Source organism: Phaeoacremonium minimum (genome assembly GCF_000392275.1).
Source record: "Phaeoacremonium minimum UCRPA7 unplaced genomic scaffold PA7_03_scaffold_299, whole genome shotgun sequence".
In the NCBI taxonomy this organism is placed as follows: Eukaryota; Fungi; Ascomycota; class Sordariomycetes; order Togniniales; family Togniniaceae; genus Phaeoacremonium; species Phaeoacremonium minimum.
The window spans coordinates 116,719-141,380 of NW_006921204.1; the positions used below are offsets into that span (position 1 = coordinate 116,719).

General features: G+C 49.7%; 8 protein-coding genes across 8 annotated transcripts; 4 read left to right on the forward strand and 4 right to left on the reverse strand.

Annotated features, from left to right (window-relative positions):
• Positions 1-248: 248 nt before the first annotated feature.
• On the reverse strand, positions 249-1,832 carry UCRPA7_3952 (putative glycoside hydrolase family 7 protein; the record flags this gene model as incomplete). The annotated part of the gene is made up of 5 exons (XM_007916504.1): positions 249-284; positions 349-505; positions 557-1,125; positions 1,176-1,729; positions 1,778-1,832. The coding sequence occupies 5 exons, from the start codon at positions 1,830-1,832 to the stop codon at positions 249-251; spliced, it is 1,371 nt and encodes a 456-aa protein (XP_007914695.1).
• Positions 1,833-6,366: 4,534 nt separating this feature from the next.
• Positions 6,367-7,462, forward strand: UCRPA7_3953 (putative alcohol dehydrogenase protein; the record flags this gene model as incomplete). Its single annotated transcript, XM_007916528.1, has 2 exons — positions 6,367-6,652; positions 6,786-7,462. The coding sequence occupies 2 exons, from the start codon at positions 6,367-6,369 to the stop codon at positions 7,460-7,462; spliced, it is 963 nt and encodes a 320-aa protein (XP_007914719.1).
• A 1,970-nt stretch (positions 7,463-9,432) lies between these two features.
• On the reverse strand, positions 9,433-11,824 carry UCRPA7_3954 (putative large subunit of -dimethylformamidase protein; the record flags this gene model as incomplete). Its single annotated transcript, XM_007916526.1, has 2 exons — positions 9,433-11,646; positions 11,726-11,824. 2 exons carry the CDS (start codon positions 11,822-11,824, stop codon positions 9,433-9,435), a joined length of 2,313 nt encoding a protein of 770 aa, XP_007914717.1.
• A 1,307-nt stretch (positions 11,825-13,131) lies between these two features.
• UCRPA7_3955 (putative mfs transporter protein) lies at positions 13,132-14,859 on the forward strand (the record flags this gene model as incomplete). The annotated part of the gene is made up of 2 exons (XM_007916509.1): positions 13,132-13,565; positions 13,749-14,859. 2 exons carry the CDS (start codon positions 13,132-13,134, stop codon positions 14,857-14,859), a joined length of 1,545 nt encoding a protein of 514 aa, XP_007914700.1.
• An 823-nt stretch (positions 14,860-15,682) lies between these two features.
• UCRPA7_3956 (putative phytanoyl- dioxygenase family protein) lies at positions 15,683-16,831 on the forward strand (the record flags this gene model as incomplete). The annotated part of the gene is made up of 3 exons (XM_007916523.1): positions 15,683-16,093; positions 16,178-16,260; positions 16,345-16,831. The coding sequence occupies 3 exons, from the start codon at positions 15,683-15,685 to the stop codon at positions 16,829-16,831; spliced, it is 981 nt and encodes a 326-aa protein (XP_007914714.1).
• A 2,746-nt stretch (positions 16,832-19,577) lies between these two features.
• Positions 19,578-20,168, reverse strand: UCRPA7_3957 (hypothetical protein; the record flags this gene model as incomplete). Its single annotated transcript, XM_007916491.1, has 1 exon — positions 19,578-20,168. The coding sequence occupies one exon, from the start codon at positions 20,166-20,168 to the stop codon at positions 19,578-19,580; it is 591 nt and encodes a 196-aa protein (XP_007914682.1).
• Positions 20,169-20,945: 777 nt separating this feature from the next.
• Positions 20,946-21,954, forward strand: UCRPA7_3958 (putative dihydroneopterin aldolase family protein; the record flags this gene model as incomplete). The annotated part of the gene is made up of 2 exons (XM_007916529.1): positions 20,946-21,668; positions 21,736-21,954. The coding sequence occupies 2 exons, from the start codon at positions 20,946-20,948 to the stop codon at positions 21,952-21,954; spliced, it is 942 nt and encodes a 313-aa protein (XP_007914720.1).
• A 136-nt stretch (positions 21,955-22,090) lies between these two features.
• UCRPA7_3959 (hypothetical protein) lies at positions 22,091-22,829 on the reverse strand (the record flags this gene model as incomplete). The annotated part of the gene is made up of 2 exons (XM_007916502.1): positions 22,091-22,240; positions 22,299-22,829. The coding sequence occupies 2 exons, from the start codon at positions 22,827-22,829 to the stop codon at positions 22,091-22,093; spliced, it is 681 nt and encodes a 226-aa protein (XP_007914693.1).
• Positions 22,830-24,662: the final 1,833 nt, after the last annotated feature.

Below are 24,662 nucleotides of genomic sequence, written 5' to 3' on the forward strand. Positions count from 1 at the left end.
ATACGCCTATTTGCCAGGAAGTTTCCGAATGCATTGAGGCTTTCAAACATTACTCTACATTGAACAAGTCGTTTGTGTCACAGGAAAACCCCCTTCAAGTCAGTAACAGAATGGACCTCATATGTTTTATACTGCTTGGGAGTAACTATTTCATGTCTTACAACTGAAGCAATATGTACTTACGATAATGAGTCTAATCAAATGTCGAAGCCAGCGCTTCACCGTGGGACTACCTCTAAATCTTTCCTTCATGTAGCAGTGAACGTCGAGTTGAGCGAGCCAATCTGAATAGCGTGTTAGAATTTAAAGCCTTGATTGTTTTCTCATGTCCAGATGTTCATAACTTACCTTAATGTTTGAGTAGACGACAGAAGCATCAGGATGGGCTTTCTCAACCGTTGCCGGGTCACCAGCCTCAGGGTCACAGCGACCACGGGCCACACCGGGCTTGCTCTTGTCGGAATCGACAGGGAACGTGCTGTCCAGCCAGTTCATCGAGACGGCACTGTTTGCTCGTTAGTCATAGTGATTAGAAGCTCAAGAGAAGCCAACTTACTGATCGTCCCAGACGCTCAGGACGAGAACCATCTTCGTCAAAGACTTGCCCATGCCCGAAAGACCGCCGACGGCCTTGAAATAATTGTTGTCCCCAAATGTGGTCTTCTGCTGGTCGCAGAAGTCCTCACTGATATGGTTTACTGGGTCGATACCCTCCACCGTAACCTCAGAATTAGGAATGACCTTTCCGCCCTGCACGTAGAACCTGTTGATTTGCTTCAGATTTCCAGCATCAGTACCATCGTCGGTGACGAACTGAGTGACGATGGTGAAAGCCTTGCTAGTATCAACTGTCATGCCCGTTCCGTAGAAGTCCTGTACACCCATACGGTAGCTGTTGAAGTCGCAGCCATCCTTATCACACATTCCCCCGTACCTATTATCACCGGATCCGCAGTCTGCTTCGCTCTCACAGCGAGTTTGCTCATTCACCTTGCAAGGATGAGGAGTATATGCGGTGGCATCTAGATTAGCCTCCCAGATGTCCATCTCAGCGCAGCAAGAGCCGAATCCGCCAGACCCAGAATTCGGATCACTATCAGCTCCCGACCATCCCTCAACATTAGCCTATGATTGTTGTTAGAAATCAAGTGAAGCTGTAGAAAGCTATGACCAACCTCTCCATTGATGAACTTGATATCCTGAGGACACTGAGAGTCGCAATATCCAGTGCCATACTTGGCTCCAGCTTTGTTCGTGTCGAACTTTGACAGGCCACCGTCCTCGTCCATCTCGGAGAAGTATACAGCACCATTGAGTCCGCAAGGTAGGTTGCTAACATCAACATCGAAGGTGAACTCCTTGTTCAAGAGATTGAACATTCTGTACTTCTCGTCACTGGCCATGAGATACAGACGAGAGCCGACATTTGTACCGTCCGTGTTCTTAGTCACGAACTGCAGCTTCAATGCTCCTGAAGAAGGGGTAGAAACTCCGTACGTGCCAGAATAATCAGCACCGTCAATAGCACAGTTCTGAGCACATGTCTTTCCATCGGGGCAAGCCGTTGCGTTCCACTTGTTTCCTGTGTAGCAGTTGGTATAGCCGTCTGTCACATGAGTCCATCGCCAATTCGCGTCAAGGACGACAGAAGTCTGCTCAGTTGTGCATCCAGAGGCTGAGCATGACTGAATAGGCATTGAAGGGTGCTTCTCAGCGGTGTTGGTACCGACTGTTCTCTGTTAGTTACTTGACTCTGGATTCCAATAAGTCTATTTACTTTGTTGGCCAACCACGGCGCTAGCGAAAGAAAGGGCTGTGAGTACTCGATACATTGTGACCAAGAATACGGACTCAATTGGCACAATGTCTACAAAGAATACAAAAAGATACACTAAAAGGAGCAAGATGTGAGGAAGAAGGAGATAGGACGGATTGAATTGGTGCTACCTGGACATTTATAGTCCAGAAAAGAGCGGATTCGGCCTCGCCAACGAACATATTCGTTCACCCTTGCCAAGCAATGCAGCTCTTATTCAATCTGAATAGTTACGATTAAACATCATAGATGACGGAAGATATCTCAATAGAGTCCTCTTTCCGTAGTGTGATCCTTACTAGGACTGATTTGCAATGGGGCAACATCTGGCATGAAGTCGTCAATGAGCGAATAGCCACATGCCCAATTAAGAGCCGTGCAAAAGTAGCTCGCTTGCAGTCACTTGAATGGCCATACCCGAGCTAGGACGAATTGACATCAAGAGAACATGCTCCGCGATAATTCACGAGGTCTCAAAAGCTTTACGGATTCAATGCATCTATAACATGTCTCTGCAATCATTCCGATTGGGAGATGTTGCGCCAGCATTAATCAGCACATGAGGTGCAAGCATTAGCAAATTAAGCGGCACGGAGTCAATCAACCGACGCTATCATCTACCATTCTATACCTGTCAATAAGTGCTGCAGATATACAATATGAAACCCCCAAGCGAAGAGCTTCTCGCATATTAACAAGCTCTATCATGCAGGGCTTTAAGAAGTGGGTAGAACCGGGACGCATTTAGTGCCAAGTCAGCCAACTTGCGAATATCCGCAATCGGTGATACAAGCGGCACTGTGGTAATCTGATGCTTCAGAACTACTTGGAAATAACCTCAATAATTAGATTGGGAGCCTTATTTGACGGTACCCAGGTGTGCACTCTCAGTCGAACCCGAGATGAAAGAAAAGCAGTGAAGTTAGTTCTCGATACGCGACATCAGTGTCTGCTTCAAAGCCAGCAACGCTACTGGACGAGACAAGACAGTTGCATTGTCTCCCTGTAAAGAAAGCAGAAATTGGAGCGCTTGGGGCTGCTGTAGGCAAGTGCTGTTGATTGTGGCCATCGTTTTCAATAAGTTTTTATACTGCAGTGATGTATTTACAACTCAGCCACGACTTTGGCAAAGCCTTTGAGATTCTGAAATACTACCTATGCCTTCGAAAGCACTAAAAACGGCGGAATGGTGGCGCTCTACTAGCATGTCATGGGGTTCGGAAACCTCCATAAAATGTCCTCTAGGTTAAAGAGGTACTTAGGTAGTCTAGGATCATAACTTACATAATCAATCCTAGGTCTCTCTTCCCCAACCTCAACACAAGATCGAAGAACAATCGACGACAAACAATGAAGGAGGCTCATTCCAACCCAATACGCCAAATTTGCTTTCACCGCTGTTTGCAACAAACCGCTGCCTATACTCATGACTATGGTCAGCCCCCTTGTTACACGGCGAAATGGCAAAACACAAGCGTGCGAGCCATGCCGTCGACGGAAAGTGGCATGCGACCATGGCTATCCCGTTTGTCGCCGATGTAGGAGGCGACCTAACGGCGAATCAACTTGCTATTACGCTCCGCCAGATCAGGATGCACGGTCTGCTGAATTCGCCATTTCTCACCAACCATTAAATGGAACATCGGGGCTGGAGTCCAGGTCCACAGAAGCTTCTTTCCAATCCAAGAGGCATGTTGGTCCTGAGGACGGAATATGGAGCTCTCCAGCAGCTCGAGCACCGCAGGGGTTCTTTGCCCCGACGAGCTTCCCAGCAGCCTACTTCGAGACCGAGATTCATTTGGCCACGCGAGACCCTTCAGTTGGAACCGAGGTGGTGCTGCCATCCTCGCCGGCAGATTCAATCCTCCCGTCTCTAGGCGATATACAAACCATGGTGAAAATGGACCAAGGAGCGAGTGACCTGGCCGTTAGAGTCTTACAAGCAATTCCAGAAAAGCCTTCCGTAACCCCATTGAATTCCCATACCAATCTAAATAATGAATGGATGAGAATCATAGCCGAAAGACTGGTTGTGAGCGTCTGGGAGACGTTTGGCCTCTACCTCCGTGACCGGGGAAACATAGTTAAGCTACGTGAGCTGGGAAGTATGATTTGTATCAACACAAGGAAAAGCATTGAAGAAGATCAAGACGACCCTCTGGCTTGGATCGAAAGCTTTTCGGGACCGAACTTGCGCTGGGAGGCAGTTGGGATGATGTTCCTCTATACGGCTCTCGGCGGACTTCCTGCTTCGACAAGCGCGGAGTCGAGAAGGTTTATTGGCCACTATACAGAGTACTGCTCGTCTTGCATCACTCTCGCCAAAATGGGGGGTAGTTCTGGATCCCTCATGCTGCTCTTATTGTATAGACGCTCCATGCTTCACGCATGCATGCATGGCGAAACTAGTAAGTGTATCTCTCACATTAGGTCGCAAGCGTCTCTTGAGTATCAAGGACTGCTCTTCTCTATGAAGCAGTTCGATTGCCAAAGCTCAAATCTAACTCAACCTAGGTCTTCCGTATTGGAATTTCCACGCCGAAACAGTCGCAATGTTGACGTTCTCGGGCTTCCATGACAGTCGAGCCAGGGATTCCCTAACAGCTTCATCTAAGTCGACACTACCAATGGAGGTCCGTCGACGTGTTGGATGTCAAGTTTTCATAGTGGATAAATTTCTAGCCACTTTCGTCGGACGGCCGCCTCTACTGACACAAAGATTTTGCGCTTTAAAATTACCATTAGATTTGGACGATACTACACTACCACTAGATAAGGAAACTTTCGAAAGACAGCTTCATCTCCTCGGTCCTGATGGATGGGGCATGGATGGTCGGTTCCACTCAAGCACGCTTCTCCGCGTGCGCATGATGGTGGCGCTGATCCGAGACGAAATCCTCGAAATTGTGCTGAGTCCAAGTGAAAATCATGTTATTGAAGACATCATGTACGAGAAGGTCCCAAAAATCGCGTCATTATCGGTAAAGACTCGCTAATGAACCATTCAACAATAGACAGCTCAAGACCAAAGAACTGGAACTATTCGAGGAATTGCCAACCCATCTGGTTTGCGGTCCTACACTCGAAGAGATACTTGATATCGACCTTCGAGCAGTCTTCCCAAAATTATTGATAAGACTTGATCATTTGCTCAACATTTTTTTAATTGAGCGGTTACTCGTTAAGAATGGTCGTCCTAGGAGTGAACTCCTACGTACCAGCTTTGAAATGCTAGTTTTGACCTTACAGTTCTGGACTCAGAAGCATATATGGGCAGAGGTTCAAGGAGAGAATCGGTGGATAGTAGGTCACTTCCTTCTTTCTCCCCGCGAAACTTGCACATGACTCTAAACCCCAATGCGAATATAATATGACTAACAAGAAGTAGATAATGGGAAATGCAACTCTGGCTGGGGCTGTCCTATGTGTGGAACTCATCGACCCGAATCCTGCGAGTATCGCCACAGATGAGGATATCATTTTCGGCGAGACCTACTCCAGGTCCTCCATCATTCAGCAGCTTAGCCTCCTTGTGGGTTACCTGAACTCGTCATTCCCATTGCAGCCCTATAGCTCTGTTGCTTCTCGTGTCAGAGCTGTCATTAAAAAAGTTCTCGATCACATTCTCAACAACACGAGACTACCACAGACGCCCATAGGGTTGGAAAGCTTTGATTTCACCAGCAATTGGGATATTTTTGCCCCATTCAACCCTTCGGACACTGTCGATTGGTTTACCGAGAACTGGACATAATGGCCTCAAAATCTGCTTATACACTGAGAAAAGCGATTGTGGATCACCACAACCAGTAAGAGGTTCTATTTATTTGATCAAATTCGGCCTAGATCACTCTGTGCAACTCACCATAAGATACACAATGAAACGGGATACCATTGTCTCTCTTCGCAGTAAACAAATTTAACACAGTAAAATGTTCTCAATCAGTCGCCCTTTTGTAGGAGGTTCTATAAGTGTTCAAATGCTAGGTTGAATTGATGGCAGATTTCAATGACCATAACACGCATCTGTTTTTCATGCGCTATTCGACGCCATGTTGTTGGATTTCAATCTGTACGGGACGCCGTTTGAACCCGGCTTTGAATCAAGACCAGTAATCCTTTTCACATACCCCAAATACTTGCCGCATTACATCTGTCATTCTATTATTAAAGGGTCTCATTCTGGTTTCTGCTACGACTCAGGTGGCGGGTACGGGTCACATGGGGCCGTCCTCGGCGCTCGGTTCTCAAGGTCTCTGCACAATGTATTATTATGGAGCTTGAACGGCGTTCTTGGCGGGGCCACTCGCCGTTTCTCGTGACCAATCAACTTACACTAGATCACCCCAAGTTTGACAAGCATGTTAGAAACATGGGTACTTAGGGACTGACCGGAAGAAAAGTATATGCATTATATAACTTATCAGTCTTGAATAATGCAGTTGATCATAGGTATTTAGTTTGAGTAGCAAATTATAAATTCACGCTTACAGTCACCATTTGCAAAAGGGTCAAGGCATCATCCAAAGAGAGAAGTGCCAACTTCAAGCATGACTGTATCTCTTCCAACAACTTACAAGGCGGCGTTCTTCGAGAACAAAGGTGCCAAACTGACTCTCCGAGACGTTGAGATCCAACAACCCGGCCCAGGCTATATTCTGGTGAAGATACTCGCCTGTGGCATCTGTCACTCCGATCTTTTTGTACAGCAAGGTTATCTGGGAGACGTGTTTCCTCGCGTGCCTGGACATGAGGCGATTGGAGACATCGTCGCTGTCGGCGAGGGCGTTACTAGGTTCAAGGGAGGAGAGCGCGTCGGAGCTGCCTGGCATGGAGGTAAGCCCGTATTCTCTCTCAGCCACCATGTTGTGCTTTCGTTTATAGCTAATAACGTCTCTAAATGAAGGCCATGACGGATCATGCCATTCATGTCAACGAGGCCTGTTTCAAACATGCACTAATGGTGCAGTCAATGGAGTGACAATGGACGGTGGTTACGCGGAGTATGCCTTGCTTCGCGCCGAGGCAGCGGTCCGAGTGCCTGCAGATGCCGATCCGGCCGAGATTGCTCCCCTCTTGTGCGCTGGAGTCACCGTGTTCAACGCTATGCGAAACATGGGTGTAATCCAAGGCGGACTCGTCGCCGTTCAAGGTCTGGGAGGGCTTGGCCACCTAGCGCTGCAGTATGGCTCAAAGATGGGATACACTGTCGTCGCTTTGAGCTCCGGGAGCGATAAGAAAGACTTCGCAAGGCAGCTAGGAGCCCACCATTATGTCGATACAAGCGCAGAAGATGCAGCAGATGCCTTGCAAAAGCTCGGAGGCGCGAACATGATTGTGTCCACGGCACCAAATGGCAGGGTTATCAGCCCGCTCGTTGCGGGCCTGGCGCCTCTCGGCAAGTTGGTAGTGCTTGCCCCCCTTGGCCCGGTGGAATTTGACACAACTGCGATGGTGATGAAGGGAACCAGTATCCATGGATGGAACTCGGGACACCAACGAGACTCTGAAGATGCGATTGCCTTCGCACATACACACGGTGTGAAATGTATTGTAGAGGAGTTTTCGTTTTTGACTAAGTACCAGGAAGCGTTCGAGAAGATGAAAAGTGGCAAAGTTCGCTTCAGGTCCGTGTTGACTCTGTAAGCAGGTATGACGAGAGAGCAAGGAGCGCTGTGAGACGATGACGAGATCAAGCTAGCTCCATAGCGAAGAGAAGTGGTGTAATTGAACAAAAAGCCTCTTTTTGTGAATCCAGGTTATTTGCTAGCTTGGAGACAACGAATCATAGCTTCACACGCCCGGCGAGCAATCGGCCTGACATTTCCGTCTTCTAGCCACTTATTTTCCGAAGCTGGTATCTTACAACATCGAAGACTTCATTTGGAGTGCGCGCAGAAAATTCATCATTGTGAGTAGGACGGAAAGTGCGATCGATTAAAGAATCCCGGCTCCGGCAATCTGCATTGTCTTTTCCATTGCTTTTATCACTTTATCTGGCCATAACCGCGGGTCAGGCTACGTCTGAGGTCAGGTACTACAAGCCACTCCGCGTCGAGAGTTCTCAACTACAAATTTACTGCCTTTCTCATGTAAGGGATCAAACTTTGTGCGCCTATTTGAGCTCAGACTATTATTTTTCCGAGTTTAAAAGCCGGCTTTAATGTCCTCAACTCGTCAACTGACTGAGCATATTGAACCTCGGTATTCAAAGCACAAAAATTCCGAAATATGAGCCTAGATACAAGATGAGGTCGCTTTAAAAGCATATGGCCTTCAACATGGAATATTCCTTGCCATCGCTCTAGTTCAGAACGTTATAATTGCGCGGGAACATCCTTGCACTTATGAATGACTGAAAACGGGTCATGAGATGAAGATGCAGCCCTCGTGAATTCCATGTCATTGGCAATAGCAGTCGCCAATGCTTCACCATACTCAGCTGCGACCCAGGCGAGCGTTGCGTCGATGCCCGCACTGACGCCCGATGACGTCCAGATTTTCCCATCATGAACCCACCGTGCCTTGGCGACCCAGTTCACTTTTGGCCCGTAGACAACACACTGATTCCATAGCATCTTATTTGTAGTGGCAGATTTGCCATCCAGAACGCCCGTCTGGGCTGCAAGTGCGGCCCCGTTGCAGACAGTGATTAAAGTGCCGAGTTTTGGCACGACATCGCGCACCCACTGTTGCAGTTCGGGCTTCGTATCAAATCCTCCCCAGCCTCCAGGGATTATAAGCACGTCGAGAGCTGGCGCATCGGCAAAAGTGTGCGTGGGCACAACGCTTTGCCCAACGGAGTGTTTGCCTTTTTGGAGAGTCGAAACTGGATCGAGACTTGCAGCAACTATTGACAGAGTTATGTTTTGCGTCATAGATAGGTCATTGATGACTTCCATAGGTCCAAAAGCATCTAAGGCTTCGAAGCCAGGATAAATGAGAACACCGAAGTTCTTTGGGTCTAAGACATAATCAGTCGTTCTGCGTCGATACAAAGGACAGAATAATATAGTCAACTTACGCGTTGATTCTAAAGCCATTGTGAAATTGTTGATAATTTGTAAAGCGTCGTCACTAGCTATCTATCTTACTATTTGTGAGACACTTATGATATCTGGATACGGGGCTTGTCTGTTTTAAGTACATAGTGCTCAAGCTGGATGTAATGCTACATCAGTAGACTCTTTGCCCAAATACTCTTAGAATTGTCCCCACTAAGAACCGAACAGAGGACCATGAGAACCGAGCACCGAGTATCAAGAACCGAGTAACGGCGTCACCTCTAATTAAAGAAAGCCAGAGATCTTCCTACCTCTAGCAGTGTTGTCAGTCAGGGTGGGTCATGGGATCGAATTATTAGCAGTATTGGCGTGAAGACTAGGAGCCTTTCTCGTTGATTACGTTTTATTTCAATAACAAGATTAGTATGAGACTAGCTTATTAATTGTCATGTATATCATGTTTGGACTATTGCCGTCTACGGCGGGCAGTGGCAGGGGCTTGACTAAATCACATTCTCCAGTCTACCCTAATCTTGAACGGAGTACCAAGAGAAAGGATAGATCAGCGAGCTAGTTCACCTTAAGTAAATCTACCTTGTCGATGTGAAATCCTCATCGCCTCCCCTCCAAGAAGCCTGTGATTACGTTTCTCACCAATTGGGCAACATTATTTCTGTAGTTCATCCACCCAAGCGAACAGAAGAAGTTGATGCTACCAACTGAGAAAACTCCACCGCCTCCTGAAGTAACGTAGTATGTCATGTCAGACCGTATATTGTCGTTCTGCGTTCCAAGGACATTCTTTATGGGAAACGAGGTGTCCTCTGGCGCGATACCAAACTCGTCCGAGTGACCGGTACTCGATGCTAGCACCTTGACGCTCGGATGGCTGTCGTTGTCAATACCGAACCTGTCTATCTCATCTCCGCTCGCACCGCCGCCCAGCCCGAATTCACCAATGAGCTCATCGGGACTGATGCCGCGGAAGATCCACGACGACGGTGGTGCGGTGTTGTCTATGTTGCTTTTGCTGTAGACTTCCCCTTCGCTCTCTTCGCACCGCCTCCCTTCTGCCGTTCGCCGGTACGGTACACCCGGTGCAACACCTTCGCCGGAAAACCCCACACCAAAGAGGACATTGCATGGCATCCCACGAGATCGCCACAGCGTCCCAAGCTGGCCGTTAGTCGCGTTGATTCGCTCGCCGCCGGGCGCTGTGTGAGTTCGTACGCCCTGATCTCCACGACGAATCTCAAGACGATGCATGCGTGACGGGTCTCCGGACACGGCGCTGACCCAGTAGAATCCATTGCCGCCGAGATACATGAGGTTCCCACCCTGGGCGGCGAACGCCTTGTAGGCCATGTACGACTCGAGCGTCGGGTATTCTGGGTGAGAGCCTGTGATGACGGTGTTGAAGCGGGATATGCAGTCTACGCCGAAACGGTGCAGGTCGTGATCCGTTAGTACCTCGTACGGAATGCCCTCACGCTCAAGGAACCCGATCATCATCAGGTCAGCACTTAGCTCCCTAGGCCTCTTGAACGCCCACATAACATATCCCGGGCGAGCATTGAGAATCGGCCGTTTCCAGGATGAGTATATCACACTCGAATCGTCGTTGTGCACATCGTACGTGCTGAGACCTAGGTCGAAGCGTCGTCTCAGCTTGTCTAAGTCGTCACTTTGAGCTACGTCGTTTGGGTCGAAACCGGGACCAATGTCGATGGCTGAACGACGCGACGTTTCCCAAAGATGCTCATTCGCGTAGGCCAAGTATGTAAACGTCGATAGCACAAACGCCACTTTCCCACCCCTCTGTGTCCAGTCCGACTCGCTCGGTCGTACGAAGAAAGTGATAGAATCATTGGCTCTTCTGCCATCGATCGTTTCGATTTCCACAGCGTATACCCCCGATCGACATGTCGAGGGAATCTTGATGGTCAAATCTGTCTCCCACCCCGCATCGTCGAGGTCGTCTTCGTGAAAGTGGATTGCGCCGTAGCCATATTTGGCTCTGGTCCAATCCACCTCTGTGCCATCCCAATCGTAACCCTTCACGGCGCGTGTTGGTGCGTTGATGAGTGTCCCCCTGAGTCCCCGTCCTGAGATATCGTGGATGTAGTCACTGGACATGTTGACAGAAAAGTCAAATCTAAGTAGCGGGTGTTCCGCACCCTGCTCAACTAGCATAATTGTAGGCGAGTCAATACGGCCATTGAAGAAATTCGTTGGAACGGCAGACGGAGTCGTAGCCGACCCATTCGCGAAACAAGCTCCAAAGAGTAGCTTGCTGGTAACTGCCAATGATATAGGGTCTCGTAGCATATGCGATACGACAATGGGCTTGCTCTCACTCGGTGTCACAAAGAGAGGGATTGGTTGAATAGAACTGGACAACTTCGTGCCATCGATGGTCAAGCTGACCCGAGTCCACATCTTTTTTTCCGGGGAGTATCCCGTTGGAATGACCTCAATCTTGGAGCCAGTGCCAATCCAGAACTCGAGTTTTCCAGCTTCTCCCACAACCACAGCGAATCCCGATTTATTGTTGACGTCGAGATTGGAAATGGGAACCTGCGCATGATTCCAAACCGGCACCCACGGCTGCATGTAGAAAGAAATCATGACACCCGAGGCCGGGGCCGGAAGCCAGTCTTTGATTATGGCATAAGAGCCTGGCTTTGCGAGCTGGAATCGTCCCTTTGTCTCGCCCTCTGGGACTCCATCAATGGGATGGATTTGCTTTGCCGGCGAGTTTTCTACATCAACGCCCTGCGTGACGCGAACGACACGATACTTGTAAGATGATTCTGTGCACGAGACCTGGCAATTGTTAGGGACAGATGCAGGCAGAATTTAACAGGCAGGCGTCAGTCGGAATACTGTCATATATCGTGCATACCTTGATCTCGACAGTGCCGCCAGGAGAAGCGATCCATGGATCGGCGTAGCCCGTCAATTCTGCAGGATAGCCTTCTGGAAGGATGGCTACGGTTGTCATTGCACTTTTGCTCTTTCTACCTCTGTATTCACTTGGCCCGCATATGGAAATATTAATCTGATCCGTCTATAAATGGTAGCAAGATATTTTATGTCATGTAAACAGGGTCCTAATGGCGAGGAGATATTTGTTCACTTAGGATGAGTGGTCATGTCAACCTATCTGCATATTATTCAAACTAAGCAAGAGGAATTCTAATTATCACACTGTAGATAAGAGCAACGGCGTCCTACCGCCATATCCCGAGCCCCGACAACCCTGGTGTTAACTTCCCGGCGCCATACCATTTCCAGAATCGTCGCCTCTACAGAATTGAGCCTGCTTTAAGAGTTGTCTTATCTTTATGGGTCTTGGGTGAAGTGCAAGCCAATCTAGTTCAAGGCCCACATGCTGACAATTGCAGAGAATGTACGGGGTTAGCATTGACTCTAGTGCTTCTTCACCACTCCACGTTACCAACAGCTTATCTGTATACAAAACCATGTCGATCAGAACGTCCATATGCGGGCGGCAGCTTATCAGTCAAATATCTCGCACATCAGACAAGCCTAGCCCACTAGGCGCAAGCGTTCTAGTCGTTCAAACTAGCCTCTCCTTCCGCATTTGGATAATATTCAACCACATGTATGTTGTGAACTCCGCCGTATGTGAATATCTCAATGAGTCCATTCTTACAGTTGGAGTAAATGAGATACCACTAACTTATTAGCTCGGAATCATAGATAACAGACATATAAAACAATATAATTGTGGATCCTTTTTTCAGCAAAAGAAATCGGATCCATTTATGGAATATAGCAATACATATTTTGCCTTTGACATTTTCAAAGCCACATTTCTGTCGTCATCATCATGAAGCTTATCAGCCTTTGCCCCTTGTAAATACTTCTCACGTTACGTTAATCGAAGATACAATCGGAAATGAGAATGATTAACGCTATCCAAACCTGGAAGGAGAGATAAGACCGAATATTGGTATTCATACTGTCGAGACTGCAGCACACCAAGTCCCTAAGGAAAAGTCATAGTCTAGGTCTTCATGGTCTAGTCCGTGCATCTGGCTTGTCAATTCTATAACTTGTTTGAAGAGTTCCTGTTTAAGACCGCCATGAGACTGCCCCTTATACAATGCCTCGTCTGGGACGAATCCTGAGGACAGCTACACACAAGACTCTTGCCTGTCTGCAACAGCAAGGCTACTACTGTTGTCTCGGACCCTGAAACTTCACGTCGGATAGTTTCAGAGCCGTAATTTACTCCTCTACATTTCACAATCTCCTTTCTGCATTCTGCTCATCAACAACGCCATGGCCACCCAGGGCACACTCGAAGCGCGCGAGGCCATGGTGCCAGGTACCATTCACCTCCTCGATGTGCACTCGTCGGGCCCGGACACGGTGGTGCTAAATCCCCGTCCATCCGCAGATCCGGAGGATCCTCTCAATTGGAAACCGTTTCGCAAACAAGTCGCAATCTGGTCTGTCTACGTCTACCTCTTCGGTGTGTCTATTGCCACTACCGTCCACTACTCTGTTCTGTCTGATATCGCCGCCGAGACGGGAATCACCATCGCCGAACTCAACACGGGTACTGGACTCATGATTCTCTTTATTGGATGGGGATGTCTGATATGGCAGCCCATCGCCCTGGTCTTCGGCCGTCGCGGTGTATATGTCTTGACTAGCCTCCTCGGCCTCGCACCTATGGTGTGGACGGCATATTCTAAGACATCCGCGGAATGGTTCGCCCATAGAATCCTGATCGGAATTTTTCTTGCTCCTGTTGAAAGCTTGCCTGAAGTATCGACCGCGGATCTTTTTTTCGCCCACGAAAGGGGGAATTACATCAGGTGAGCCACACACTTCTCTTCTGTTTTATTTGCTACCCCAAGTTTTGTGTGCTCAAATTCTAATCACCACAACAGTGTCTACGTCTTGATTCTCTTTGGTGGAAACGCTCTGGCACCTCTTCTGGCCGGCTTGATTACGAATGGTCTGGGCTGGCGAGCCGCCATCTGGTTCGGAACCATCGTCCTAGCTGTGACCACCATCATTATCATGTTCACCCTAGAAGAAACCATGTATTTCCGGCAGACGATAGAAGGGTTTGATGATGGGATCCCAGCCCAGGATGTCCACGAATTCATTGTTCGTCCCTCCAAGAATGATGGAACCAACCCAATGGCGGCGGTCGAAGAAAAAACTATCTCGGCTCCGCTGAGCCCTCCGAGTCCCGTTCGAGGCCAGATTTACCCAACCCCGCGAACATACAAGCAGAAGCTGCATCTCTTCCGCGACTTGGCCGGCAGGCCATCGGTCAAGCAAATGTTCGTGATGATGTATCGCCCGCTGACACTTGTCTTCCACTTCCCTAACATAGTCTGGGCGGGCTTCCTGTACGGCACGAACCTCTCTTGGTACGCCGTCTGCAACGGGACTATGAGTCTAATCTTGAGCGGCAGCCCGTACAACTTTTCGCCCAGTATGGTCGGCGTCGCGTACGTGTCGCCGTTCATAGGGTCTGTCGTCGGCGCGCTCTGGGCCGGTTGGATCGGTGATAAGATTGCTCTGTTCCTGGCGAGGCGAAACGGCGGTATTCGCGAGCCGGAACACCGGCTTTGGATCTTGACAGTCTCTGGCCTCGTAGGCGGCGGTGGATTCCTTCTCTGGGGAATCGGAGCCGCTAACAACATGCACTTTATGGGGCTAATAATAGGCATCGGTATGGTCATGTCGTGCGTCGTTGTCGGCGGATCCACCGCCCTTGCCTACACTATCGACTGCTTCAAAGAGATATCGGGAGAGAGTGTGATTCTCGTGCAGGTCATCCGTAACACCATGGGCTTCGGTTTCTCATACGGCATCACTCCTTGGATTGAGAGTCAGGGGCTTGTCAAAACATTCGTAGCCGTAGCCGCCCTGTCCATTTTTTGCAACTTGACATTCCTGGCCCTTGTTTTCTGGGGAAAGAAACTGAGAAGGATGTCAGCGAAGAAGTATTGGGAGCTGATTGATTCTCTGCTCTTCACCCATTGAGATGCAAAGGTATCACGAGCCCAGGAGCATGATTGCAGTCTTTCTGGGTGACTTGCCAAGTAATCCTCAATTAAAATCCCGAGATATCACGCTACAGGGTACAACATCTAGCGGCACCGTAGTATACATAGCCATTTTTAACAGACACTATTTACTACAGATGTTTGTCTTCATTTATATGTGCCCTCTACCTTGCTAACGTGATTGCCTTCCTTTCACCCCTTTTCTCATAATGTAACCCAGGCTAGACATAGGTATTTTGAGATGCCCTCCTCAATTCTAGGGAATTTCGAGAATTCCATGACCTCATAGTTTGTCAACCGCTAAGAATGAGCTTCGGCCCCGTTAGCTCTCCTTCCGGTTTCGGCTATTATCGCGTCAGGATATATTTGCCCACGACAACCATCTCCATTAGTGCGTCCAGGGATACAATGCGGTTGCAGCGTTGATATGTTACAGCGACAAATGGTGAACGGGACCAGATGCGTGTTCAATGATGGGATATCCTCGTAATCATAATTAGTGGTATTAGACATAAATTGGTCAGTAAACTCACCTGCCTAGAATGGTATATACCGAATTTGGGAGAAGTCATCTTTACACCAAACAACTAGTCATACATCATTCAAAGTGACTTTGTCACGATTATGATACATCTTACGTACTAGGTGATAGCTTGCTAGAGGGTGCCTGAAAGGGTTCTGACTCGATATAACAGTAGAGACTAGGCTTGGACTGGTATATTTCACCATACTCCCTTTCAGCTATGAAGCGTTCTTCAGGTCCTTATCAGACAAGTTCGAGTACAGCTCAACCGATAAACATGGCCACCGTGGTAGAAGTCCCGGCCACATTCGCCATGGCCAATGTACCTGCTGGCCTAACTGACCTCACCGGCTCCGACTTGAAAGGTCCCTCTTCCCCTTTGCCCCCTGTGTTGGAATTCGACGCAGGCAAATGCACCTCGGACGAGTTAATTGCTGCTTTGAAACTCTCCGGCGGAGTCATAATCCGTAACTTTCTCAATAAGACAGAGATCGCCACGATTGAGGCCGATGTTCGTCCTTGGCTAGATAAAGACAAGCACTGGGATGGGGATTTCTTTCCCAAGGAAACTCGCCGTGCGTTTGGGCTTGTCGGAAAGTCCAAGACATTCGCCCTGCGAGTCGTAGGGCACGAACTATGGCTAGAAGTTTGCGACGCTCTTCTAACAAGCGAGCTGAAGGGTAATTGGGTAGGTTGTGTTCCACTGTGGACAAGAATTTGAGTGAAGATCACGAACTGATAAAGAATGCACACGTAGATTGGAAACAAACAGGAGACAAGTATCGCCCAGCCGCAGCTCAATAACACAGTTGTATTCAGCATCGGCCCTGGAGCAAAGAACCAGGTTCTGCATAGGTATGTCGAACTCAGTAACGCAGAAGACTAGATGGGCAGATTTAAATATGATTACCATTGCAGCTAATACAGATTTGATCTCAGGGATGATCAAGTCCATCACCAGTACCTGCCCGCCGTGGTGTCCCACGAACAGGGCCGAGATGCAGGCATCGGTCTCTTCGTGGCCGGAAAGAAGGCTACTCGCCAAAATGGGGCTACAAGATTCATCCCAGGATCACATCTTTGGGACTACTCAGAGGGTCCGCCACGCGAAGACCAGACATACCATGCGGAGCTGAACCCCGGGGATGCTTTTATGATGCTTTCCGGCTGTTTCCATGGCGGTAGCGCCAACAAAACCGCCGACGAAGAGCGACTGTTGTTCTCGTGCTTCTATACGCGGAGTTGGATGCGTCAGGAGGAGAACCAGTACCTTGCCAATGACATTGAGAAGATCAAGGAACTGCCGCTGTGGTTGCAGGAGCGGATTGGCTGGTCTGTTTCGAGGCCGTTCCTTGGGTGGGTGGACCTGAACGATCCGATGAGGATTCTACGTCCAGAGCTGGAGTCGCATAAGGATCTGATTTGATCTCGGAACATAAATGTCACCCATCCAACCATCTGTTCTGAAGAGAGTAGCGCCATGTTAGAATAGTACATGTTGTTTACTCCGGTGACAATATCGTAGAGCGTACTACCACTGTGCGTCATACATGATGAACTATCCAAACAACCACTCCTTCGTCAGTGATCCCTGTGAATCTTGCATTGCCCACGTCTTGTTAAGCACGTCCACCCACCAAACCTTCTCAAAGTCGAACCCGCCGTCCTTAAGCGCCCAGACAATCCGTAACACGTGCTTAGCAGAGCTAAATACGGCCAATTGGCTCAGGCTGTTCCATCTGTCGCAATATGTCTCAACCGTCTTCCGGTGCTGCAAATCGTCCGGGCTGGAGGTCATTTCGCATCCCGCAAGCAGCATTGGTATGAGGCATTGTTTTTGTAGAGCTGATGTCGGGGAAAGGCGCATTGTCAGGTAGAAAATGTCCTCGGCGTAGCATTTGCAGCGATTAGAAGTGGCATTGTTCGATTCTACCATTAGCGTATTGTCGGACGCTGTAGTGAAAGCTGGCGACGACGAAAGTGACCGATCTAAGAGTCTCATCCTAGGACTCATGCTGACGGATTGGGACCGCTGCTGCTGCTGTTGTGTAAAGGGGTTGGCTGCTGCGGTTTTCAACGCCCTGGCGCAATAGAGCAGTAAGCCCATGCGCCAGCATTCAAACAGAATCGTAACGTCTGCGTCAACGGAACGCAGCTCGGCGACCCACAGACGTCGCTCCAGCTCTCTCGCGACTTCGGCCTGCCGCGCTCCAGCCTCGTCTGTCGGCGTCGTAAGAGCCTCCGCAGCTGTTGCCAAGTCGTGCAGCACCATGATGAGCTCGTCCGGATAGCCGTTGAGGGCGAGAAAGGTCCACTCAGTGCTCGATTGCCAAGCGAATAGGTCTTCTATGTAATTTCTAGGGAACACGGGCCGTCTTCTGGAGAGAAGCGCACCTGTCAAGTCATACCATATCAACATTGCAATCTGGGATCGTAGAGAGGAGCTGAACTGCGCAACGCGGATACCACTGCCGCTCTCTAGCACTCTGTATGCCCCCATTAGATGTGTGGACCAGCAGGAGTAGGCACTTTCGGCGTACTATGCCACATCAGCATCTCGTAGAGTAGGAAGAAGGGAATAAATCGAGGGGTTATGTGAGGGAGGAAGAACACACGTCTATTCCAATGAGGACGAGGATTGTAGCAATAATCACAGCTACATTACCGGTCTGGAGTATCGAACCGAACGAGGAGAGCGCCCTGTTCTTTAGGACGAGCACGCTTGGATCCTCAGGCTCCTCAAGTAGACGTGAACGACCTATCTTGCTCAAGGCGATGATGGCATCCATCAGGCACGGCGCATCGTAGATGATCGGGAGGCAAACATGCCACGGGTTAGTCCACACGTCGTAGGCGAGAGTGACGAAGGAAAATCGCCAGTGGAAAAAGGAGATGGCCTCGGACGCCCCCGTGGTGAGATGGAAGAAGCTCGGCAAGGATCGCCATTTCGTCGGTGTAAGAGTTGATGTGAGAAGACGCTCCATCTCGGATCTGGATACTTCACTATGTACTATAGGGACCCCAGCCTCTGGTATGGCGCTGACATTGGCACTAATGATGCTGGCTCCGTCTTCGCTGTCGTTCTGACTGTTTCTGTCAGAGGTATCTCGAGAGGGTCTCTCCAATATCGACATCGTCTCTTCTGGCTCTGTTGCTCGCTCCCGAACCTGCATCATCGTGTCTTCGTCCATGCTCTGATCCATAGGAGCAATTGGCACCTTACCCATATCAATATCTTCGTCGGCTACGCACGGTCTCTGCTTCTTCTTTCCTCGAAGAAGCCGACGACCGTCGAGTCTGACTACACCACTGACACTGCCCCCTTGTTGCACAAAAGTGAAACTTGTCGGCGGCGCCTGCTGGCCAGGGAAACCCTTCTGTCCCATCCTCTGTCCAGTGTCAGTGTCCGGCACTGGAAATGTCTTCCTCGTCAGTTTGCCCCTGCTAGCGATTCCATGTTGCCAATCCAACTTGAGGGCGAAACCGGGACACACAATGCCGTCTCTGGTGCATTGATCACACCGGGGCCGGCGCCGGTCACATTCGCGACTGCGGGCCTCACATGAGTGGCAATCGGAGGCGGCCCGGCCGAGCGAATTTGTCCTCTTTGTCGTCTTCATTTTGGTGTTGCCGCCTGCGGTCTGTGACACGCTTCAAATATAGATGCAGCCAAGTATGTTTGAAAGTATCGTCAAAGCACGTTACACCGCACACAATGACATTCTGAGGTGTGAGGTGTGATACTCCATGGAATAAGAGGGAGGATGTTCTCGGAGTGTACTAGGGTAGGGCGGCGTTAGAGATAAAGATAAAGCTATTAGTGATACAGAGTGTTATCGGGTATGTTGAAATAACACTGTGGCGTGCAGTAGCCTTATAAGCTGTAGGACCGGGAATCTCAGCCGCGCAGTGCTGAGAATGCTAGCCTTTTGGTTATCTTAGCTATTGCGCAAGTTCAAGGGCAATATCCTCACTGGGGAGACCGCTTTCATCCTAAGCCCATAAATCTATCCATATCCTCGCCAACCCTTTCTGTTTTTGACTTGGTATTGATGTATGTTTGGGATTGCATCCAAAAGTTACTCACGATTTAAAAGGAGCCTTCCGCGGGTTGTTATGTCTTCGAATTCTGATCCCGTCAATTAACCGGAGAAGTATTTGCTCTCAAATGATCAGAAAGCACCCTTTAAATTCGCCAACACCTTTCCCAGTTCAGCACGAGTATACCGGAAAGCGCTTGTCTGGGGCTCTTGTTTGTCCTCGCCATACTCCCGTTTAAGTAGTTCAAGATAATTAGGATGCATATCCCAGTACACAGCGAGGAAGCCGCCCTCGCCTTCGTTCCAGAGTTCTCGGGGCCGGTCGATGATAAGAATGGCCCATTGCCACTGCTCATTAGCACTGAGCCGCGAGATATGGAACTCATCACTTTCCGCGGTGTTTCGCGAGGCAACTTCAGCTAGAAGGTGAGTCTTGCACCTCGTGATTCTCTCCTCGTCCGACGCATTGGCTGCGAGCGGCATGCCCCATACATCGATGCGATCAGGCTGCTCGTGGCCTTGTGTCTCGCGCTCTTCCCGCGTTTCCCTGTGCAGCGTCTCGGCTAGGGTCCTAAGGTGGTCCGGATCGTCTGAACGTGGCGTTGTGTCGTAGATCTGGAAGGACCATTGGGGGCGCCTGTCAGAGATGGGAAAGTCTGAGGATGTCCATCCCTTGGGGATCTCCACGATCTCTTCGCGTATCCAGGCGGTAAAGCAGGGCATGTTGTTGTGGCTTGGAGCCTCCTCCACATCGTATTGCTCGCAGGTCTTGATGGGTGGTAAGCCGCCTGTCGATAGTCTTCGTGTCGGCTCATGAGACATTTTGGGCCAAGTATGCTAAGTTTAGCTCAGGGAGCAGGAAAATGAGAATATCCTGTTTGTTCTAGGCATTATTCTCTCTGAAACCCGGACATAGACACAGCAGCTTTGTGTGTAACAGTCATGAATGCCCAATTTTCTGCCTGGTACAGTAATCGATACATAGCTTGCATACTCCTGAGACTTGGCATTTGACATGTGGAATGCGCGATGGAAGAATGAGAATATACTCCACATCTAGGACATCACCAACCCTGGAATAAAAGATTCTTTCCGGCGGTGACATGAAGTGTGGGGTGTAAGTCGGTCAAGGTAAAACAGTGACTTGAGATCTGGTAGTGCAAGTACATGCATCCCCCACATGCTATTATTGCATTTGCAGCCCTTTCAGTACAATAACTGAAATCAGGCTTTGTTTTGCAGATGCAGACGTCCACGTCATCGCGACAGCCAAAAAGTGCACATTTTGACTCATAGACGTGTGTGTATCACAACGGTTTGGGCGTGTTTAAAAGTTGTGATAAGAGCGGCTACTAAGAAAATTTAATTGCTGTTGTGAGACCATTTTAATAGCGCCGAGTGTGGACATAGACTTCTCTTCAATCAACTGGTGGCTCAACAACACGAAATCCGAATCGATCAGTGATATTTACCTGGAAAGGGGCACTTCAGCTATTTATCATGGACTTCACACAAGAATATCGTATCCGCAGCTCCTGGCAGGTCCGCTGCGCGGCGGGGGACCCATTCGCCGTCGTCCGCGTCCGGAATCTACAAGCCGTAGTGAAGGGCCCCCACGATGCCTGGGGCCGAGACGGCAAGCCGCAGCCATTTCTGGTCTCTGCCGAGCTGAGCTTCACCAGCCCATTTGACGCATCGGTCGCCGGAGACAATGTCACCAGTGGCGACACCGTCCACTACGGCAGCCTGAGCAAGACCATCCTCGCCAGCCTGGAGAGCTACAGCCCTCAGCGAGCGGCACCGGCAGACAACCAGGCGGCCCTGGGCTCGACCAGCAGCACGCTGAGAGGTGTTCTGGAGAGGATATGGTCGACTCTGACCGGCTTGAAAGTTGACGGCATCCGTAGCAAGGATGTAGAGCAGGCGTTCCTTGATCTGTCGAAGCTCCGGTTCATGTCTATCACTGTCATCCTGCCTAAAGCCTCACTTCTGGGCGAAGGAGTCAGCTTGACAGCATCGTCTGTTTTTGATACCAAGGAGGTCTCTTCAGCAGTGGAGATGTTTGCTATAAGTCTTCGCCTCCATCGGCTACGGGTACCTACTCTAATCGGCGTCAACTCGAACGAACGCGAAGCAAAACAATTTGTTATAACAGACATTGAGGTGGACAAGTTCGATTATGCCCCAGATGTCTATACCCTTCTGGAGTCTCTAGTCATAAAGGTTGGTGAAAAGCTCTGTCTATCTAGTCTACTCTAACCTATTTTGTGAAACTAATGGCGAATTCTAGGCCATGGAGGAATCCTCGTTTGAGACCCTAGAAGCTTTGGGGAGTCATCTATCTAGCAGGATCATGAGAGACTTCCGTCCACTACCGGGGCAGCAGTACTCTGGCTACTTCGGCTGGCAAGTCAAAATCAGCATGGAGAAACCAACGGCGGTTCCCTTTGCGGATGGTCCCGTTGTGCAGGTCCGAGCCGGCGCCGGGTTGGAGGTGCCAGAGCATTGAGAATACAGTGTTACTCTGTTGTTGGTACCCAATCATCAAAGCCCGACCGGTCGATCGACCTTGAGAAGACGAAAATTTATCTAAGCGCACTTGCAGCTGGCAATGCGTATGACAAGCGAATCATGGCGGCCGCCTCTCAGTTCAGCTTGCCAACCTTCTGGCTGAGCGGTACATCGCCATTGGTGATCTCGCTGACGAAAGCAGGGTCGGGGTCGAACAGCATGACATGGAAATGCTCCACGGCCTTGACTGACTTGAGGGAGCGCCAGTTCTTGAACCATGTGTACTGTTCAATGCGGTCAGCCAAGCTTGGTCGATGGTGAGCGAGAGGATATCACACGGACATGGTCTTTGGGCAGGTGGGGAGAGAAGAACTTGTGTACAAAGTCATCAATCTCTGCCCTCGCTTTATCAGTGAGGTCTCCGTTGGTTGGGTCTTCTTCCAGATCGAATTTTGTCCAGACGACCAAATGCACAATTCTCTCGTCAATGCCGTAGGGCCAATCGTTCCACAGAATCTTGATGTCCTCATCGAACTGGAAAGGATTTCCTTTAGACACGATGGGCTCTTTCCATCCCAGTCTCTGAGACAGGACAAAGTACATAACGCTGCCGTACTCCTGCTTTAGTTTCCAGTTGTACGCTAGGTACCGCCTGAGATCTGATGGTACGCGCTGGAATAGATCTAAGCGGTTGTCTTTGCATTTCTGCACGACTTCCGGCCATGTCTCGATGTGATACTCATTGTCCGGCGTGCTGATGATGCCAAGGTCCTTGGTGTTTAGATTGGCCAAGAAGTCGGGGCATTCTTCAGTCCATTCGGACTCTGGCACGTTGACGTTCCAGTATGCGACCGGCTTTGTCGTGCTTCCCATGTCTGTCTGACTCGATGGGCGAGCTGACCACCAATTGAAACCCACGAAGGAATTCTGGAGGTAGGTGAAGAACGCTTGGCAACCCGTGGACAATGCGAGGCGCTGTATGGGCTGTACCACACACAAAATGCACTTGAATCTTGAATATAAAAGACTGGAAAGCGTTGACGAATTCATGTACTTCAAGGCTCGATCGGAGCTACCTATTCTGGAATCGGGAGTCTGGCCACTGGCGGGACAATATCTTTGACCAATGATCCAATCGGCTTGCCTAATATTGACTCCACAATTCCGTTTCCTGTGAACCTGTTCGTCTCCGACTCATTGCAGCGATTCAGGTAACATCCTCCAACCTGTCTTGATAAGCTCCCAGTAGACCCAGCGACGCTTGAGAAAGCTCCTGGATGCGGATTGAGAGTTCTACGGTCTTTGATTAGGAATATTCATCTAGACACACTAGACTGTGCTAGAGGCTGCGTCTGACAAGGTTCGGCGGTCGTCATCTCTGCATCTCACCACAGACGCATGGATGATGATGGCTTTGCATTCAGCTCTTGACACCGCTCACCTCAGCCCGCCATAGAAGCGGGTGTCAGCACCTATCACAGCCACAAGCCAGCCCTCATTCTTGGCTTACAGAAGCTTGTCTAGAGGCACAGTGCTGTTTCATATGCTTAGGGCTGTGGTGATAAGCAGTCTCGTCACGCCTCCGTGATTTGCTGGCTATTCACGAGACCCTCAGTCTGGACAACGGACTGGTCACAACAGCCTACCACTTGGTTTATGACAATGTTTCCAATCTTGCTGGTGAAAGAATGTCGAACTGGCCGTTGTGTGGCCCAGCATAATTCTGCGCCATCCGGAACTAAACTGCCCCCCACGTGGAGCGAGACAGGAGGCTTATTCGGTAGGTGTTATTGCCGTTGCATTTTCTGTCTCTCAGGAACCGACCCCTTCTGTTATCTCACCGTTAATGTGACCATGCATGCACCTCCAGGGACGGGACGGAAGCCTCGCCGAAGCTATCGGAACCTCGACGGAAACTTTTCGAACACCATAGGCAATGACACGGCAACCAGACGCTGGGCTGCTGCATGGGCGTTGCCCAGACCGCTGAAAACTATCGCCTATCTATTCAGCCCCAACCTGTGAAGAAGCCGCCACTTGTAGTCTAGCCCATCACAACTCTTGTGATAACAATCAATAATCTTCAACAGAAAAAGGCTGCCGGGTTCCACCTTCCTTCTGGCTGACCTCGGGCTGGCTTTTCCAAATTAGCAGTCCCCCGTTTTGGACCAGAGCGTCCCAATAGTTAGTTTGGTGGACTACGTTTGGTGGTCAAAGTCCCGGCCAGCCTGCCGCGTGGCTGGCGCCCTTGAGTGGATCTATTAGGAGAGGATGCTCATTTCCAAAGACGAGATATTGATTGTGCTATCTGGTCGATATCAAGGGAAAAACTGGGCTTTCTTTTATTGCGCCTGGCTGCTGCAGCGAGCAAAGTGCCGCAGGCAAATTTCCTCTTCAAGTGGGCTGGGTGGATCTGAGGTGATATCAGAGCTGCACTTAGCTCCCGCTGGGCTGCACCGGTTCTGCAATGGGCTGAAGGTTAACCTCAGCGCATCCCTGAAGACTCCGTAGCAACGGAGGGGTGTTCCCTATTCGTTGTCAGGATGTCGAATCGATCGTCATCATTTAACAATAGTTAAGGCACGATGTATCTTCTCAAGTCATCCTACTAGGCAATGGTAGGTTCTGAACGCATAAAATATCCCCAGACCTCCTAATAAGCGCGGCTGAGGCCCTCAGGGCGGAGGCAGCGCCGGCCTTATGTCA